This window comes from Ptychodera flava, chromosome 17, assembly GCF_041260155.1.
Source record: "Ptychodera flava strain L36383 chromosome 17, AS_Pfla_20210202, whole genome shotgun sequence".
Taxonomy (NCBI): domain Eukaryota; kingdom Metazoa; phylum Hemichordata; class Enteropneusta; family Ptychoderidae; genus Ptychodera; species Ptychodera flava.
This window is the reverse complement of record NC_091944.1, coordinates 14,590,857-14,611,929: the sequence shown is the minus strand read 5'-3', so window position 1 is coordinate 14,611,929 and position 21,073 is coordinate 14,590,857. Positions and strand designations below refer to the sequence as shown.

Genomic DNA, 21,073 nt, shown 5'->3' with positions numbered 1-21,073 from the left:
TGATATAACTCAGAAATTCCTATACCAAATTTGATGATACCTGCTACAAATATTCATCAGATCGATATCTAATTGTACTGAGAAGCATTAGGTAGTGTCAAGTTAATAATATCTCATTTGCATATTTGATGAATTTTTATAACTAGTCATAAAACGCTGACATAACTGCATAAAATTTGATGTAATCTGCTGCAGATACCGATCCGACAGATATCTGACTATGTTGAGAAGCATTTAGTTGTGGGAAGTTAATAAAGGGTTCATTTGCATATTTAATGAAATTTGATAAATATCTAATTGTCGCGTTAAGCACTGGGCAGTGTCAAGTAAATGCATAGCTCATTTGCATTTTCAATGAAGATTTTAAAATTAGTCATATAATTCCAAAATAACTGCACCAAATTTGATAAAATTTGCTGCAGATATTGATCAGACAAATTAGGTGAAACCTGCTACAGATATTGATCTGGTCAATATCTAATTGTCGCGTGAAGTACTGAACAATGTCAAGTTAATTTTCATTTGCATATTTAATGAACTTTGTAATTAGTGATATTACTCCGAAATTTGAGCCTCAAATTTGATGAAACATGCTTCAGATGTTGATCTGATAGATATCTAATTGTCTAATGAAGCATTGAGCAGAGTCAAGTTAATAGACAGCTCATTTACATATTAAATTAAGTTTTGTTACTAGTGATTCAACTCCGAGAGTACTGTTCGTAAGTTGATGAAACCTGCTACATATAATGATCTGACAGATATCTTATTGTTCTTTGAAACGTACAACTATGTAATGAACCTGTTAAAAACCACGTGAGAACATTCAGTTTAGGCAGACAAAGATTTTTGCAAAAACGCTGTAAATCTAAGCTCAAGCTGGATGTCAATAAGTGCAGGCATCCAAACACAAAAGTCAGCACTATTTTTCACCCGAACCTATCTTCGTGACTGGGAGCAAATATCTGGTCTTGTATCGGGGATGGGGCTGTCTGAAAACTTTGGATATTAAATTGTGGAGGCTGCGAAAAAGACAACTTACGAAATATTTTCTCTTCAACTCTCCACCCCACCCTGCCGTTAATTGTGTCTGTATCCTTACATGCAAGTCAATGAACAAGGGACTATACATACTGCTTTTATTGCTTTATCCAAACAATTAAAGTGGAAGCCTACTTTGAAACAACACTCTGATACTGTAGTAAATGTTGAAACAACTGCTGGAAACCTACTGAAGACAGATAATATTCAGATCAATTTTGTCTGTCTTTTTCTTTTTGAATTCTCTGTAATATATAGCGTAGTTAATGAATCAATGAAGTGCCCACTGGGCCCATTGGTGACTTCTTCGATTCCTGTCTTTTTCAGGTCCGGTGAGCCTTTTTCAGACGACCTCTCTTGAACGTTCTGTCGATAGAGGGCAGAGCAAACATCACGGCTGATATAAGTATAAGCGAAATTCCTGCTGTCCAAAAGGCAATGTCATAAACTCCGTACTTGTCACGAATCCAACCTAGAAAGCAAATATAATAGAACTCTGAAAGGTCAACTTAATTGCAAACATCCTACACCCCTTCCGTCACATGGCCAGAATTTTTGAGTTTCGGGAGAATAGTAACATTTTCGATTTTCTGCATCGAAGCTTGGTTTGCCGTAATCGCTTGACTTTGAAGCCAGCAGACGACATTACACATTTTCAATTAACGAAGCAACGTTTGGAAAGCATAGTAATGGTATCCCGGTGTTCATCACAGATTCACTTTTACCCAATATATATATATATATATATATATATATATATATATATATATATATATATATATATATTAGATCAAGCGCACATTCAACAGTACCTAAACATATAAACCACAACAAATGTACAGTGAATTTGAGCCCTGCTGTGAAGGGTGTTGTGACATTTATTTTATTTACTCCGATCAGTCACAGCATGAAGAAAAGGAGAGGAACTGATAGAGGAAACTGAGAAAAACTCAATTATAAGCTTATTAATATTGTCTGGGCCGCCTATGGATTCGGCTAAGCTGCCAGTCACAGATAATTGGCGCAATTTAAAGTAAACTTTAAGCAATTTAAAGCAAATTTTAAAACGTCTCAGTCATTCAAACGGCGAACAGCAATAAATCTGTTGTAAGTGCAGAATATCATGGTGCAATTGGTAGTGAGACTGGAAAAAGGTAAGAGGGAATGTCAACAGTCTCTGCAACACAAAATGTTTTAATTACATATTCGCCATGAAAGAACTAGGTAGCAAATGGTGATATCGATGCAATGCATTAATAACGGCCTACCCACACATGAACTATACTTCATAATTAAAACTTAGGCTGTTTACTTTCTTTGAATTAAATAATGCTACAGGCTTCTGCCTAGAGCATCCTCATACCTGCAAAGGGCCCACTGGCAAGTGATACTATGCCAAGTACTTGTATCAAGAGAGAGGTTCCAAGTCCGATACTCTCGTGACCCAAAAACTGTGATACGGTCAATGGTATGCCAACGAAATAGCCTCCTATGCAAATACCAACGATGCCAGCGTACAGAAGTTGAGCTAATAATAATAATAATAATAAAATAATAATAATATTTTTTGTTGAATTGGAATACTTCAAGTAAACATACACAAAAATCACTTCAAACACAGCTCAAGAATTTCATTGCAATACATATGAAAGGTATATGTTCTAAAGAACGTTTGTGAAAACACAATAAAATTGAAATCAAATGTTTTACACGGTGTGTTAAATTATAATGGAGAAAACCGAGGCTTCGATGCAAACTGAAAGATTCAGCCGTGAGCGGGCGACCTCCGACCCAGCCGGGGCGCCTCCACACGGCCGAATGAATCTGTGGCTTTATTATTGTTAGGGGGTTAGATTTTACGCTAGATGTCTATTTACAAGTGATCTATTTATATCTACTGCATACACTTACCGGCAAAACTTGTAATATACGTACTGATTACTGTAATTACACCGCACAACGCTAATGAAATACCCACGAGTACGTTTGCCTTTACACATGGTATATGTCCAACAGCCCCGATTATCGGCCTGCCAATTAATTGAATTAGTCCCATTAAGGCTGGAAGATACGCACTTTGTGTGTCTCCAATGCCAAAGTCTCTGGCACGTCTTACCTAGAGAAAAACGATGTTTGATTTTGAGTAAGTGTCGTGACACTGTGTGATATGTCTCCAACAATTCTTTGAATCATTAAAGCTCTGATGTCGTAAATTTTGGTATTATTCATTTCTTTAACTCTGTAAAATACAGTTTTCTTGTATTACTTTTAAAATTATGTCGAAATGCCCGGTGTTTAAGTAGTCAATAGTTGAGAACTGAATTTTGAACCAGAAATCATTTGGATACAATAACATAGCATAAGTACACATGCAAGAAAAATATAATCTACCTAGTACCTCATCATCCTTTTACGTGGAGAATAAGAAAAGACATCCAATAGAAATCATGTAAATAAAATTTGCCGCTATTTTCCCTTTAAGCATGTTCGTTATTTAAAGTTGAAGCTTTATGTCTTGCAGATGTCTTCATTGAGTAGAATTATCTTGTCACTGAGTTGTGATGCCGTAGTTGTAGTGTCTTTTCGTCAGAGTAATAAGATGTGAACTACAAACGCTCCCGTGGTTCAGTATATGTTGCAGTTGTCTGTAAATTGACTATTTTTTTCTTACGGTCATATATTTTCCATAGCATTGCACCTGCGTAAATCAATGTATTGCCCACTGCACTATGGAAACGACACGAAGTAGACTGACAAACTAAAATACTTACTATGTGCATCACGACAACAAGCTCGGAAAATCCATACCCAATCGCTACAAATACCAAGAACAGACAGACGGGTTTCTTGAGCAATGCAACTCCGAAGACAATTTTAAGAAAAGATGTCATTGAACACAAAAAAGATGGTTTCTTTTTTTCTTCCTCTTCCACCACTGTAACTTCAGACGGAGAATAAGTAGTGGTGTCATGAACGCACTCATCACCTCTGTCTAATCTTGAGTCTCTCCTTTCATTATTTGTGGTCATTTCGACAGCACCCGGGGGAGAATTACTTGTCAGCACTGGCATAGTCACCTCTGCAACCAAAGGCCTAAAGAGGGCGCCAGCCACACACACATGTGATTCAAACGCAGATAGCAAAATAAGTGTCCCCCTCCATCCGTAGGTTTCTACCAAGAATTGGGTAAGGAGGGATAATGCCAATTGTCCAGCGCCAACGCCCGCCAAGGCTAAGCCGAGAGCGATCGTCAATCTCTCCTTGAAATATATGCTGACCATTTCAATACTGACAGTGTACGTCAGACCTAGACTGGTACCTGTGGAGACAGAGGAAAGAACAAGAAATTATCGGTTGTTTTGTTGAGCAGCTCAGGTCTTCAAGTGGGCAAAGAGCATGTCTTTGAGATGGGACTCGTCAATCGAAAAAAATGCGGAGAGAAAATTTCAAATCTTGATATACGTTTAACAAAATATTCACATAGCTACAGCGAGAGTATGATACATGTATAAGAAAGTAGAATTCTGAAAAAAATCCGTCGTTGATGACATACTCCCCATGCAGTTTTGTGTATCAAGGCCCGGTGGTGACAATCTCAGAGAGCATGGGCATCCATACTCGTTCAACAAAATTTCAAGATACCCCTAGTCTGGGATTTTTCAACAAAAAAACCCCTCATTTTGAGAAATCTAGAGAGAAAATACGACCAAAAATACCCCTTACTTACAAAATACAGGAGAGGGTCAATGATGAATTATTATATTGTTTTCACTTATATTAACACATCAGAGTCTAAAAGAAACTATTTACTTTGGAACAGGAGTGTCAAACTCATAAAATTCATTAGATTTCGAATCGCAGTTTTAAACCAGATGAAAGCATAGGAAACGCACAATGAAACTTTAGGTGAAGTTTGAGTGTCTGATAGGTATTTCCTGGGATATTTCAAACCTTTCTTGGGCCAGGTTTTTGGAAAAGAACCCCTTTTTCTCGATTGCACGGACCCGTGATAGAGAATAAAAAACGCTCCCTTTCCCTTGCATGGACACCCATTTCCCCCGACAGTGACACCACCGGGTATCAAGTTAGCACAGCTACCGGTTATTTTGAAAATGTTTCCTAAGGGAGCCTTCAGTAATTACAGGGGGTGGTCCGGGGGCATTGGGGGGAGGGTCACTTTTTAGAAAACAGTTCAAGTTTGATAGAAATTCGTTCTCTCAGGAATGACCGAGATTAGCCAGATAAAATGTATCAGAATGGCTGTCTGCTTGTCTCGGATAAAAAAAGTTTACATGCATATGTGAATTATCCTTGAGCCAAGTTTGAAAGAAATTGGCTGTAGCATGTCTGAGGTATCTGCGTGAGTGGACAGACAAACATAAAAATGGCCGCCTTACGATCATATTTGTCCAGATCAACGAATCAAGCAACTTGCATTGTCCGTAAATGCTCTGTGAGCACCATTTTTATGACTGAGATATCTGCGTGAACAAACAAATATATACTGGCGTCCATATCTGTTCGCATTACAAACAAAACCACGTGCATTGCCGCAGTGATTTATTCTGCCTCAGTGATTTATTCTTGTGCTATGTTTGAAAGAAATTTGCTCAGGCATGTCTGAGATATGTGCGTGAGGTGAACGAACGCAGAGAAGGACGCTGCCTAATTTACAAGCCCCCAAAGTCTACAAATACCGTCAAGGACAGTGTGCTCATATTTGGTTTGAATTGGTCCATCAAGAAAAATTTAAACCAGAAAAACAAGAATAACAAAAGTAAATAAGGTCTGGAACTTTAGGTACTGTAGGTCAACTTTAGGAACAGGCTTAGCAGAGGAATGTTTCAATACAGTCCTTCATGGTTTCAGCAGGTCTGTGTATCAGTTCATGAACAATGTCAGGAAATGACTCAAGGTCAGTGGAGTAGCCTGTTTCAGTCACTGGCATGCCACCACTCCTGCACATTTGCAGATTTCCCGTTTTTTCTTACCTCATTTGCATATTTTTGACACTGACATGTTCATTTGAACAACGTCATATCTCAACCCCAGGGTCTACCTGTACACCAAATACTGTGATGGTAGGTGTGGCGGTTTGGGAGCTTTTGCGTGTGACCGACATACATCCGCACATACATACATACATACATACATACATACATACAGACATACAGACATAGACGCCACCGACTCACCATATAAGCTCTTTTTGGTATTTATATACATACCAAATGTGAGCTAAAAACGTAAAGTGCTCGATCTACTTTTGAAAAATAGATATGTTGTAAACTGAAAAGAGAAAATTGAACGTCTTCACTTTGACTAGCCCCTTCCTCAGGTCTAATGGTCAATCACACACACACACACACACACACACACACACACACAACACACACACACACACACACACACACACAACAACACACACACACACACACAAACAAACAAACAAACATAATGGTTAAATACATCGTACGTTTTGTGGTGTGCTGGTTCATGAAGACTTGTGGTAACACTAGAAGATCGACCTACTACATTGGTACATCACTGTGGATATAATGTATGATGCAATTATATTCCCATTTGGCCTATAGCATTTGTTTACAGTTGGAGAAGCTAGCCTCGGTCTTGACTTGTGTTTCTCACGAGCCTCAATGTTTCCTAACAAGTGTATACTGTCTTTGTTCTGGAAACTTACCTGTCACTATACCATAGGTAATATACAGATGATATAGCTCTGTGGCGAAGGAACTTGCAAGAACTCCACAACTTGCCATGAATCCAGATATCATAATAATTGTTCGATGTCCACGTTTTCTGGCTAAAGCAATTCCAACAGTCGTGGACATACAGAAACAAAATCCGAAAATCGAACCGATCCATGCTGACAACAGAAACAGGGTGACACGACTTTATATAAAGTGGAAAAAGTTGTAAACATGAACTAAATGTTTGTGGATACGAAAAGTCCATAAATATGAGCACGATATACTCAGTAAAATGGAAACATTCATTTCTTCCTTCAACTATGATACATAAGCGATTGTGGTTATGACGTGCCTTTACAGTGGTTTGCTTTGAAGCATTGGCATTAGACGAACTACACATATTGTCTAAATCGAGGTGTTGCCAACACTGTAAGTCTTTAGGAAGGCCGAGCACATTCTTATGTCTTATTTGAATTGAATAATTGATGGTGTTGTTCTCTGCTGGCACGACTTGATGATTTGTGTGTTTCGCATTATTTACAAATCTCAATGAGGAGGCAGGTATTTCAATACCAAATATGCCAAAATGGGATAGTCTATCAAAGACTGATGATTAAAAAGAAAGTAGTGTCTAGTGCGCCTTTCTCGTACATTCTGCCACGTGTACTTTCAAACATAGCCACGCAGCTCGATGAACAAGTCATCGTTGATGACATAGTCCCCACTTGTTAATGGGTACTTTAATTACAAGTCCTCGGAGAGGATAGAGTCCTCTTCATTAATTAGGTCTGTGGTTAAAAATACTGCCGTACAGATGGGGCGTAATGGCTGAGAATGAGTTTCCATGGTGGTGTCATTGTATCAACTTTGAATAAAATCGGTTGATACATGTCTGCATTATGACTGCAGACATGAAAAACTCGTAACATAATGGCCGCCACGCAGCCATTGTTTTTGATCTCACCGTCACAAAAAATCGAAGTGCATATGTATGACATAAGTCAATGTCCTTGTACCATTTTGGATAAAATTGGTTGAGATGTGGCTGAGTTATGGCTCTGGACATGAAAAAAAAACGAAACAAAATGGCCGCCACGCAGCCATATTGAATCGTATGGTGAAACAAAGTCACATGCATATTTATGACATAGGTCAATGTCCTTGTACCAACTTTGAACAAAATCAGTTGAAACGTGCCTAAGTTAGGCCTATAGCTCTCGACATGAAAAAATTGTAAGAAAATGGCCGCCATGCGACCATACTGGATCATATCGTGACACAAATTGACGTACATATGCATGACATAAGTCAATGTCCTTGTACCAACTTTGAATAAAATCGGTTGATACATGTCTGAGTTATGCTTCGGGACATGAAAAAAATTGTAACAAAATGGCCGCCACACGGCCATATTTAATCGTATCGTGAAACAAATTGACGTGCATATGTATGACGAGGGTTGATGTCCTTGTACCAACTTACAATAAAATCAGTTGAGAAGTGCCTGAGATATGGCTCCGTACATGAAATACATTGTAACAAAATGGCCACATGGCGGCCATATTGGATTGTATCACAAAACAAATTGACGTGCATATATGACATAAGGAGTTATCCTTGTACCAATGAATGAAATCGCTCTAGGCATCTCTGAGATATCTGCGTGAACGGACGGACGCACGGACGCACGGACGGGCGCACGGACAAAACTATAAGTCCGCCCGGACGGTGTCCGTGGGGACTTAAAGAGTTTGGCTCGTGTTTTCAGCAAATCGCCAATTTAACTTTTCTGCCCACAAAGATTGCCGATCTAGAACGACCTTCTTCCTTGGTATGTTGCCAATAACTGACGCGTCCGTTCAAATGGCATGCTATTCGCTATACTTACACGTGTCCGCTTTCGATCGACCGAACGCATCAAGAAATGCTACGAATAGAACACCGACCGCGTAAATATTCCCAGCTCCGAGTGCGGCAATGATAAATGTCGCAAGAACGATCAGCCAACCCCAGCCACCATCGGGGGGTTTCTGTCGCGAGATTTCACCATCAAACATCCTAACGCATCATGATCATCGCGTAAGGAGTGAGAAACACCAAACACAGTGAATCACAGGACTTCTTTAACACTAACTGTCTGAAAATAAAAACGAAAACTGCATGAACATACAAAGGAAATTTTTGAATGTCAAACCTTACAATCGTTATCCGATTTACATACTTTGAAAGTGTCTGACAAATGGCTTTATAACAAATTACAGTTATTATTATCGTATCCTTTCAGTAGTAAATAGTCTGTAGGCAGCAAATGTGAGTAAACTATTTTAATTGCAAATGACCCGGGTAAGATTTATTACTAGCCTATGTACTTAGTACACATGGACGACTGATATCAGTGAAACGCATCAATCGTATGCACCACTGTTGACGCACCCAAGGCCACAATGATTGTGCACTCTGACTCACAAGTAGGAGTCAAATCAGCATCCAACGTTTCGTTGCACTTCTATACCTCACTTCAGTGTAGAGCGTTGAAAGTCTAAAGCTAAATTATCCCTCTAAAACTGAACAAACGTTAAAAAGATCTAAATTGAATGATGTTTATTTCCAGAAAATCAACACATTTAGAATTTCTTATAGAGGCTGCGTGATTCTTAAACGTTCACACTTTCCACAACCCGCCTGCAGCGGACACCTGGACATCTAGTTACAATTTGAAAACATCAGTAAGTGCGAACAGGGGCATCATAACCTTGACATGTAATAGACATCAAATCAGGTCCAATAATCGTTATCATTCAAGGTAAACTATGAAATTTACCAGGTCCAAGGAACATATAGATGATGACAAAGGCAATGGGCCATCTTGAACCACGCATAGTGGTGGTACCAGGAGTCCGGAATGGGTAAGCGTACCCTGCCAGCTAGCCGCACCCGTCAAGATTGACCCAAAGTGGCAAATTCATTGTTATTTGGTGATTTCACCAAATTACTTTTGTGAGTCAAAATTTGGTATGCTGTCACTCATCATTTGAGAAACAGACAGGTCATATTTTGATACAACATCTCCGTATCTACCGTAGAACTTCTTAAATGATTTCACTAATCTACTTTCTGAGAATCCTTGCCTCACTAACTTTTGAGCTAATAGGCTGTGTCTGACTCGAAAGTCTTCATATGAATGGCATGCTCTACTGTATCTGAGGAGTTGTGAAATATACACACCATAAGCCGGAGATGATGGTATATTGCTCGACAAAAAGGGAAAGTTTATGATTTCAAAATTGAAATCGTCTCTTTTGTCATACAGCTTAGTATATTGTGTATTATGTCTAATTTCAAACAATACATCTAGGTATGATGCCGAGTCCACACTTTCAGTTGTTTCTTTATTTCTAAATCATCTGGGTAGATGTGGTGTAGATAATTGGATATACCAGGATTGTTTAAACTGATGAGATCATCAATATATCTGTGGGTGTTGTTAAATCGCTTGGCAATCCTTTTACACCCAGATTTCTGAAGTGATTGCATGAACTCTGCTTCATACGAATACAAAATAAGTCTGCAAGAAGTGGGGCGCAGTTTGTGCCCATGGGAATGCCTATGGTTTGCCTGAATGTCATGCCAGCAAATTTTATAAATATGTTGTCAATTAGGAAATATAGCATTTGAATCACCTCAACATCACTGTATTTGAGCTTGGCATCACTGTTGTTGGTGAAATAGCCTAAGTTGCGCTTGATGGCAATGTATTCATACCTACGACTACCATTCTTGTAAAAGAAGGCTTTCTTCACGAGAGATAATAGCCTGTCTTTAAGTTTGTTATGTGGGATGGTTGTGTACAACGTTGAAAAATCAAATGTGTGGATTGAATTGTACATGTTTTTGTTATTTTGTAAAATATGTAACAATTCTTTGGAGTTCTTTAACATCCACATTTGATTGACCCCACTAGTTTCATAAATTTTGTCACAATACCGTACCAAACAGATTTAATAGTTGATAAAATGATGGTTAAAAGTTGTGACAAGCGTTTTGTTGTACACTTACTGGAACCAGCTATGAAACGTTGTTTATAGGGATTCTTATGGATCTTAGGAATCCAATATAGATTAGGTAATACCTTGTCATCTTGCGCTAACTCGATGCCAAACTCACTCAAAACTGTTGAATGGTTCTGCAATATTTCCTCTTCAGATAAGGTTGAAAGAGAGTATGTTGTGCTACTCTCATCATCTGAGTTAATCTGAAGTTCGTTCTTTAAACATTGAATGTAATATTGCTTGCAGACAAAAATGATGTTGTTCGATGCTTTGTCTGCAGGCACAACAACATATTTATCGTGTAAAGAATCTAGACATTCCCGTACAGAAGGGTCATCGAAGGCAGATGTAGTGTTGATGACAGTGTGTAAAGAACGAAGACGTGAAATGCGAGATTTTACCTTATCACGGACTGTGCGAAGCCAGTCCAAAAGACATCCAAAGTCTTCGTCTTCAAGGGCAGCCCACTTCTTAGCATAAGCCTCAGCAGCATCCATAATTAACTTAAAGTTAAAGTTCCAGTTTACTTTGGGTGGCTCGCGATATTTTGGGCCAAACTGGAACAGCTGCCGAAGCTTAGGATGTGGAACTATTTTCATGTCACCTGTTATTATATGACCGTGAGGTTTGTAACAAAAGGGAGATGACATACAATCACAAGTACCATCATGAACATTGTTCCTAATATCAATTTCTTTCAAGACCCTATTGTAATTTAATTCGGATAGTTTTCAATCGGATTCGAACCCACAACATACGGCATCAGTCGCCTAGCTGAGAGGCCACAGACAGAACCACTCGGCTAAATCTCCACTCCCAAAAAAGCCGGCTAAGTTGTTACATTTTTCTGACTGAGACCGCTCAACACATTGTAGAGTTCGTGAAGCACTCGCGCACGCATGCTCACTATCATACATCGCACATACACACTTTATCGAAGCGAAGAAACGAATTTCATCGCTTTAACTGGGTGAACGATAACCTCGGGGACAATTCTGTCCACCAGCAGTGTTACCTACCCAGGGTAGAAAATTCGGATAGTTTTCAATCGGATTCGAACCCACAACATACGGCATCAGTCGCCTAGCTGAGAGGCCACAGACAGAACCACTCGGCTAAATCTCCACTCCCAAAAAAGAGTGGTTCAATAGCCGGCTAAGTTGTTACATTTTTCTGACTGAGACCGCTCAACACGTTGTAGAGTTCGCGAAGCACTCACGCACGCATGCTCACTATCATACATCGCACATACACACTTTATCGAAGCGAAGAAACGAATTTCATCGCTTTACTGGGTGAACGATAACCTCGGGGACAATTTTCTACCTATGGTCTTAGAATAGGTATAGGACACTATAGGAGGGTCTTGAAATGTAAAATAAGGTGGTACTTTGTCCATAACTTCCTTGTTGTGTAAGATATTGCTGATGTTAATCATGTCAATCCCTTTGTTAACAAACCTCAAGGGGAAAACAATCTCTGCTGACTGTTGATGCTTTCTGTCCGAACAGGTTTGAATAGGCGATATTTGCCAATATCTACGGTGGCCCATATGTGACAGGTATAAACTTATTTACACAGACAAAAATTTAGTTTTGATGGACAAAACTTTAATTTTGGGGGACATAACTCTAATTTTTGCTGACAAAACTCTAATTTGGGAGGACACATCTCTGATTTCTACGGACACAATTCTAATTTGGGCAGACAAAACTTTAATTTGGACGGACACAATTCTACTTTGGGCCACCCGATCTCTATTTTCTACGGACACAATTCTTTTTTCAGTGGACAAAACTTTTATTTGGACGAACACATATTTAAGTCTTATGGACACAAGTCTTATTTTGTACAGACACAACTCTAATTTTCTTGGACACAATTTTAATTTCTTGAGATACAACTTTAATTGCTCCGGGACAAGTCTCATTTCCACGTAGGCAACTCCTATTTCAACAGCCTGCCCTCTAGTGTTCAATGTGACAACAAGCAACTTGCAGAGACAAAACTTTAACTTTCGAGGACAAAACTTTCTTTTCCTCACGGCGGATACTGAAGTATCCCACAATACTGTTCGTCTGCTAATGGCACTGTGCTGCTGCATTGGCAATTGAGACTTGTAGCGACTTTATTGCGGAGTATTGCGAAGACGACGTGATCTAGTATTTCTTCTAGGATATAGGTACGACGAAATTGTGTTGTTCCTGGCAAAATATTATGACATTCATATCAGTCCAAGAACTCTCATGAGGCAATTGGCACAGTCGAATTTACGGCGACGATCTGCTCATTGCGATATCAATGTTGTGAGAGACTCTATTCAGATACTGGATGGTCCTGGCTGTGTAGGGGGTATAGAACAGTGTGGCATTCCCTTCGGTTGTGTGGCATACGTGTGCCAAGAAGTGTTGTTCAAGAAATGTTTGTTTTGAAAAGTAAAACTTCAGATGCACCTTAATCTTCATCTCAAAGTCTGATCCTTATGCTGATTTGGTGTAGAGGCCACTTAATTGTTACAAAATTTGCAATAGGGTGTTTTGTAGAGAGTTTTGCAATGTGAAATATCCAATAACTCTCTTGGTGTTACTTCACATGTGGTTCTTTAATGTAACTTCATTCACATGCAAGCATGTATGGACAACGTATATGCTTAGTTTCTGAATAAAAAAGCATTTATTTCAAAAAACAACAAGCATCCAACAGTAGACCAATCAATAGTTTTTTTTATCATTTTTTCACTATTCTTTGTACACACACATATTTGGCATAATGCAAGATCCATTGAGTGTAAAACTTGGACCTATGAGACATCTTACACACCTTGTTTGATTTCTAAGTTTTATGATCAGCAACTTTCTGTAGTGATTTCAGAATTTCAATTTCAAACTATTAGAACTGGTCTCAAAATTATGTTACGAAAATTAACACTTTCTGATAACTACTAACCTACACCCACAATGTACTGGGAGAAAGATATAGAACTGCCCAGGAATAGTTGATTTATTTGGCTGAAGTTTGCTCCAGAGGTGTGAAACCGTTCTGGGCTCTACTTAACTGAATTTTAGAGTGTATTTGGCTCTACAATTTATATTGAACAGTGTCCTTGCCTGAGGAGACTAAAAAAGTACATCAATTATCTTACAGCGTCATTTCATTGCAAATTTTACAATGAAATGAAGCTGTAAGATAATGTATGTACCTTTTCAACCATAAATGGATGTAACATACAGTAAGCACTAGCACCATACACACGTTGGCGAGGCGATCTACTGCGATGTAGACGAACAGTATTGTGGGATACTTCAATATCCGCCGTGAGGAAAAGAAAGTTTTGTCCTCGAAAGTTGCTTGTTGTCACATTGAACACTAGAGGGCAGGCCATTGAAATAGAAGTTGCCTACGTTGAATGAGACTTGTTCGGGAGTAACGGAAGCTCTATCTCAAGAAATTAAAATTGTGTCCAAGAAAATGAGAGTCGTGTCTGTACAAAATAAGACTTGTGTCCATAAGAATTAAATATGTGTTCGTCCAAATGAAAGTTTTGTCCGCTGAAAAAAGAATTGTGTCCGTAGGAAATTGAGATCGGGTGGCCCAAATTAGATTTGTGTCCTTCCAAATCAAAGTTTTGTCTGCCCAAATTAGAATTGTGTCCGGAGAAATCACAGATGTGTCCACCCAAATTAGAGTTTTGTCCGCAAAAATTTGAGTTATGTACCCCCAAATTAAAGTTTTGCCCAAACTAAAGTTTTGTCTGTGTAAATAAGTTTATACCTGTCACATATGGGCCACCGTAAATATCCATAATAATGGCAATTAACAGGTATTCGGGCAGCAGAGGGTCGTATACATTCATAGCTTCAACAGTCAGGAGAAGTGATCTTAACTTCTGCAAGGAGCATGCAAACAATGCAGTTTTACCTTGTGAACACCCAAGGATTGATTTAACATGGGTAGTAGATCACTGAACTGAGGATTACTGGTGTTATTGCTGTGTCGATGGCCATGACTTCGTCGTCTTCTCTGATGAGAATTAAACAAACCCATGACATTGACAGTCTTTCCTCTGGGGCTAGATAGGTTACCCACACCTAGTATGTTATCATTACAGCCATAAGGCATAGCTGTGCCAAGTTCAGTGATCCAGTGGTGTTCACGTTGTTTGCGATAACTCCTACTCAGTATTGAACTATTAGAAGGGTGGTAATTTTTTTCTAATACTCTTACTTTCATGTTCAATACTGAGTGAAGAAGACCATTGGAGTGTAAAGGCAGGTTGGCAGATTGTTGTTAATGCCTGACCTATGCCCACACATCCTCTTAGAAAGTTTTTCCCCGGTCTCTCCAACATATATAAGACCACACAAAGTGCACTCTATGCCATAAATTATGTTCTTAGATTGGCATGAAAGGGGTTCAAATGCCTTTGTGTGGTACGACTTTTTGGACAGATTACTCCGTGTCACAGTGTCAGTGATCAGAATATCACATGTCTTGCAATTCCTAGTCAGACACTGTGACACAGAACAATCACATTCCATATTTCCCTTAAGAATGTCATGTAGATTTAGCCTAGGGCTCAGTCCGACTGATGAATTGTTTGCCCTATACAATCCATCAGAGGTAGTTTTGTTTTTCCGGTCTCGACCCAAACCGGTCTTCCTTATAGTACTTAAATTCATGAATAGATTATTGATAACCAGGCTACTGATATGCTCGGGGACTAAAATCCACCAGCAGACATATCCACCTGGGCGTGGCAATAGACATCAAATCAGGTCCAATAATCGTTATCATTCAAGGTAAACTATGAAATTTACCAGGTCCAAGGAACATATAGATGATGACAAAGGCAATGGGGCCATCTTGAACCACGAAATAGTGGTGGTACCAGGTGTCCGGAATGGGTAAGCGTACCCTGCCAGCTAGCCGCACCCGTCAAGATTGACCAAAAGCGACAAATTCATTGTTATTTGGTGAATTCACCAAATTACTTTTGTGAGTCAAAACGTATGCATTGTCGTCCTAGGGAGTTTAAATTTAGAATATTGTGGACTTGAAACTGGCATGGCCGGAATACGATGGCCGAGAGCGTTCTTCAAAATTCAAAATTCAATACTTGAAAACAAGGCTTGATAAGCGCCATCTTTGAATTCTGAATTCTGAATTTTGCACTTAACTCCGACTGTTGGCTGTATTTTCAGTGGTTTTGTTGTGTGTGGGAACACAACATCCCCATTCTGTCCCTGCAGTATGAAGACGTGCCCACATAGCCTGTTTATGACTAGAGTCCATTGTTATTGTGGAAACATGAATTCAAAGTGGGGAATAGAATTTATATCCAACAATAATATTGCTGATTGTACACATAACAGCTGTGTTGAGAAGCCAATTTTTGTCATTCATGATGGTTTAGGGAACAGAACAAGAAACTGCAGTTGCTTCAAGGAATGACATGCTGAAAAATATTACCCAAAGTTAGACATACTGAGGCTTTAAGTGACTATTGCATAGACGTTAGTCTATTCTAACTTGGGTGGTCTATACTGTGACCATAAAACACAAGTAATAAAATAATGTAAACATCCTCTCCCTTCATGTTATAAACCAAATTAAAAAAGATTCGGGTGAACTATTTGATATTCTTTGTTTGGAAAAGAGATAAATTGAATGTGCTGTTATATTAACTTTCGAATTCTAGGCATTATTATTTTTCATGAATTTTGCTGCATTCATCATTAGAGCTGACGTTCAATTGTCGACCATTCACCTTTTAGCAAATATTAGAAGAATGCGGGCAGTGTAAATTACTTGTTATAATATTATTTCTTTAATAACAAACTCTAAGAAACCCGATTTCCCTGAATATTGGGTCAAAATGGTCTTGTGAAAAAATATCCACTATTTTTCCGTGATATTTGATATTCTTTCTTTGGAAAAGAGATGCAAATTGAATGTGCTATTAAATTAGCTTTCGAACTCCAGGCATTATTACTTTTCATGAATTTTGCTGCATTCATCATTAGAGTTAACGTTCAATTGTCGACCACTCACCATTTAGCAGATATTAGAAGAATGCAGGCAGTAGAAATTACTTGTTATATAATTATTTCTTTAATAAAAAACTCTAAGAAACCCGATTTCCCTGAATATTGGGTCAAAATGGTCTTGTAAAAAATATCCACTATTTTTCCGTTAGGTTACGATTGCTTGTCATATCCCTAGCACTTGTATTCCAAGAAGACCGTTATATTGAATAAAAGAAAGTATTTCACCCATAAAAGGCGACCAAAAAAGCCCCTGTGCTTTTGGTTACCATGTCATGATCATAAAACCAGATATGAACTGAATATGCTCACGTGTTTTACAAAAGATTCATTACATGTTATCACTATATGTAGCAGGTTTTTGTTCAACATCGCACAGTACTCTCAGAGTTTAATCACTAATTACGAAACTTTATTTAATATGCAAATGAGCTGTTAATTAACTTGACACTGCTCAATGCTTCATGGGACAATTGGATATCCATCAGATCAACATTTGTAGCACGTTTTATTTAATTTAATGCTGTAATTTTAGAGTAATGTCACTAATTAGAAAGTTCATTAAATATGCAAATAAACCCTAAATTAACTTGACACCGTTCAATGATTCATAGCACAATTAAATATTTATCAAATCAATATCTGTAGCACGTTTCACAAAAATTGGTGCCGTTATTTCAGAGTTATATACCTAATTACAAAGTTTATTAAATATGCAAATGAACCCTTAATCAACTTTACACTACTAAATGCTTTACAACAGTTAGATATCTGTCGGATCAGTATATGCAGCAGTTTTCATCACATTTGATGCAGTATTTTGGGAGTTATATGACTAATTATAAAACTTCATGAAATATGCAAATGAGCTAATTATTAACTTAACACTGCTCAACACTTCTCAGTACAATTGGATATTTATCAGAGCAACATCTGTAGCAAGTTTCATCAAATTTAACGCTGTAATTTTGGAGTAATACCACTAATTACAAAGTTCATTAAATATGCAAATGAACACTTAATTAACTTTACACAACTAAATGCTCTACACCACAATTAGATATCTGTCGGATCAGTATCTGCAGCAGATTTCATCACATTTGGTGCAGTTATTTTGGAGTTATATCGCTAATTACAAAACTTCATAAAATATGCAAATGACCTATTTGTTAACTTGACACTGCCAAATGCTTCTCAGTACAATTAGATATTTATCAAAACAATATCTGTACCTAATTTCACTGACTTGGGTGCCGTAATTTCAGACTTATAAACCTAATTACAAAGTTCATTGAATATGCAAATGAACCCTTAATTAATTTCACACTACTAAATGCTTTACACTACAGTTAGATATCAGTCGGATCAGTATGTGCAGCAGATTTCATCATATTTGGTGAAGTTATATCGGAGTTATATGACTAATTACAAACCTTCATAAAATATGCAAATGAGCTATTTATTAACTTTACACTAACTAATGCTTCTAAGTATAATTAGATATATATCAGATCAATATTTGTTGCAAGTATCATCAAGTTTGGTGCAGGAATTTCAGAGTTATCTCACCAATAACAAAAGTTCATTAAATATGCAAATAAGAAGATAATTGACATGACACTCACAGTATCATCATAATGTTCTTAGATTGTCATCTGTGAAAAGTTTCATGAAATTTTGTGCAGTATTTCTTGATATATGTCTACACTGTCATTACCGTCTCCATAGGCAAACCATTGTACGGAAAAAAACGATATTGCATAACTTCATTAATATGCAAGCCACACTAACCAAAATCTAATCAGTTCTTGCAAGTAGCACATGGTACCTGTGTACCAAATCTGACTTGAATCCGTTCAGGCGTTTTTGAGTTATCGTGTAAACAGACAGACAGACACACACACACACACACACACACTAACACACACACACACACACACGGACAGACAGACAGACATCGCTATGACAATAGCCCACGTGTTTACACACGTGAGCTAAAAATAGCAATCCTAAATACCCAACTAAGTTTTCAAGTACTGAATTTTGAAGAACGTTCTCGGCTATCATACCGGAAAGATCAGTGCTATCAGCCTGTCCGGGGATGATCAGTAAATGAATAGAACCAAATGGTGGCAGATCATAGAGTGCAGCACGGTCACCTGTGGTCTATTCCGCTTTGGGTCTATGCGGCCCATAGTCGTGTGTACATATGCCTTTAATATGTATACACGTCTATGGGGCGCATAGGCCCAGAGCGGAATAGACCACAGGCGACTGTGAGTGGAGCCATCGACATCCGCTCCACTGACTATTGTTGAGGGAAGCGAAGCCTGGAAATTATTGTGGATACTGGGATACTGAATAGCTCCCCCCCCCCCCCCCCCCCCCCCCCCCCCCCCCCCCCCCCCCCCCCCCACCCCCCCCCCCCCCCCCCCCCCCCCCCACCCCCCCCCCACACACACACACCGTAGCCCTGCGTACGATGCAGTGTGTTTCCGGCGTTACACGGCCTCCCATAACGCCGGGAACACAGCATCATACCATGGAGCTACCAATCTTTCGGTAGCTCCATGATCATACGCAACGCGGGGCTACCCCACCCATGCCGTGCGCCACACAGTTGCGAGTGTAGTGATATCCCGGGAGTGATATTTACCGGCCGCCGCGTACTATTCTATGCATAGTACGCGGCGGCCGGTACATATCACTACACTCGCAACTGTGGTGCGCCACTGTATTGCGTCAACAGCCGAAGTAGCAAATAAACTGTACTGCGTCACTCGTCACAGCCGAAGTAGCAAACGAAATTAGTTTTAAAGGCGTCGCTGGGATGGTGGAATTATATAACAAAGCAAGTTACAAATAATTAGTAAAGCTGAAATCTGAAAGCTGATGTCGCTTCACGACAGGGGCATTGTGAAATTCTGATGTCAACTTTGCGAGGCTTCAACAGAAGCGTGATGCAATGATTGTGTTTGGCTCTGCGTGTCAACACAAATCCTTCGTGAAAAGCTAGATTTGACGTAGCTACCTCGCCACTTGGACATTATATCCATGTAATGTTCTCTATTACTGTAAATATTGCTGAAAGTTCAACCTAGACAGCAGTAATGTTTACGCTACAACGTTACATTTCAGCATGCAAGCACTCAACTCGCTATACCCAAACAAGCGAGACTATGTGACTGACAACAGAATCAAAGGACAATCACAACAGCTGTTCAGTCCCTTAAACCTCTCCTACAACTAAGTTTTCGACCAATTACGTCGACGTGTGAACCAAAGTACGCCTTGTGCATGTTGTATACTTACAAAGACAGTCAGAATGTTACCATTTACGCACAAAATGTCGATATTCCCATCGCTTTACGAGTAACATGCGATACGATTACGATATGATACCATATCAGGAGGTTGTTGGCCTATAACCCCGCCGATGACCCGTGTCAAGGACAATGAGAAAAGGCGGCCGATGTGGCCGCTAGCTATGCGGTGAGATGAGTGCCAAAACACTTGTGTTAAACATTAGGCTATTTCATTATCTTTAAATTATTTCGTTTTCTCATTTTGTTTGCATTTTTTTAGTTATGTTTACATTTTTATTTCGTTTTCTCATTGTGTTTGCATTCTTATTTAATTTGCTTTGCATTTTATTTCATTGTTTCCATTTTATTTCGTTCTTTCATTTTATTGTAATTGTTTACCATTTTTATTTCGTTCTTTCATTTTGTTCGCATTTTTATTATATTATGTTTACATTTTTATTTCGTTCCTTAATTTTGTTTGCATTTCATTCGATTATGTAAATATTTTTATTTCATTCTTTCATTTTGTTTACATTTTTATTTCATTTTTTACATTTTTATTTCTCATTTTGTTTGCATTTTTTATAATATATATTAACATATTTTATTTCATAAATATAATGAAATGAAAAATGTAAACAAAATGAAAGAATGACATATGCTAGCAAAATTCAAAATGAAAAAATGCAAACGTTAACATCATAAGAAAAAAGGAAGGCAAGATAATTTGTAAGAAATTTGGTAAAAGTATCTTACAGCCGAACCATAAATTATATTACCTTGTGCAACGTACCTAAAGTTAACCACACTGTGATATCCCACAAGAAATTGTAATGTTAGTTTTTAATCAAGAACCAGGCGCAAGGATTCCAGCCTAGTTGTTTATTGTGTTAATTTATTGGATGTAATTTTTTGTCATATCGATA

At 38.4% G+C, this 21,073-nt stretch overlaps 1 protein-coding gene across 1 annotated transcript; it reads right to left on the bottom strand.

Annotated features, from left to right (window-relative positions):
* Nucleotides 1-1,125: 1,125 nt before the first annotated feature.
* Nucleotides 1,126-20,296, bottom strand: LOC139115538 (monocarboxylate transporter 13-like). The gene is made up of 7 exons (XM_070677709.1): nucleotides 20,155-20,296; nucleotides 8,638-8,886; nucleotides 6,740-6,925; nucleotides 3,813-4,360; nucleotides 2,953-3,157; nucleotides 2,405-2,569; nucleotides 1,126-1,513 (listed from the first exon to the last, which is right to left on the bottom strand). Exons 2-7 carry the CDS (start codon nucleotides 8,804-8,806, stop codon nucleotides 1,365-1,367), a joined length of 1,422 nt encoding a protein of 473 aa, XP_070533810.1. The 5' UTR covers nucleotides 8,807-8,886; nucleotides 20,155-20,296; the 3' UTR covers nucleotides 1,126-1,364.
* Between the last annotated feature and the right edge of the window lie 777 nt (nucleotides 20,297-21,073).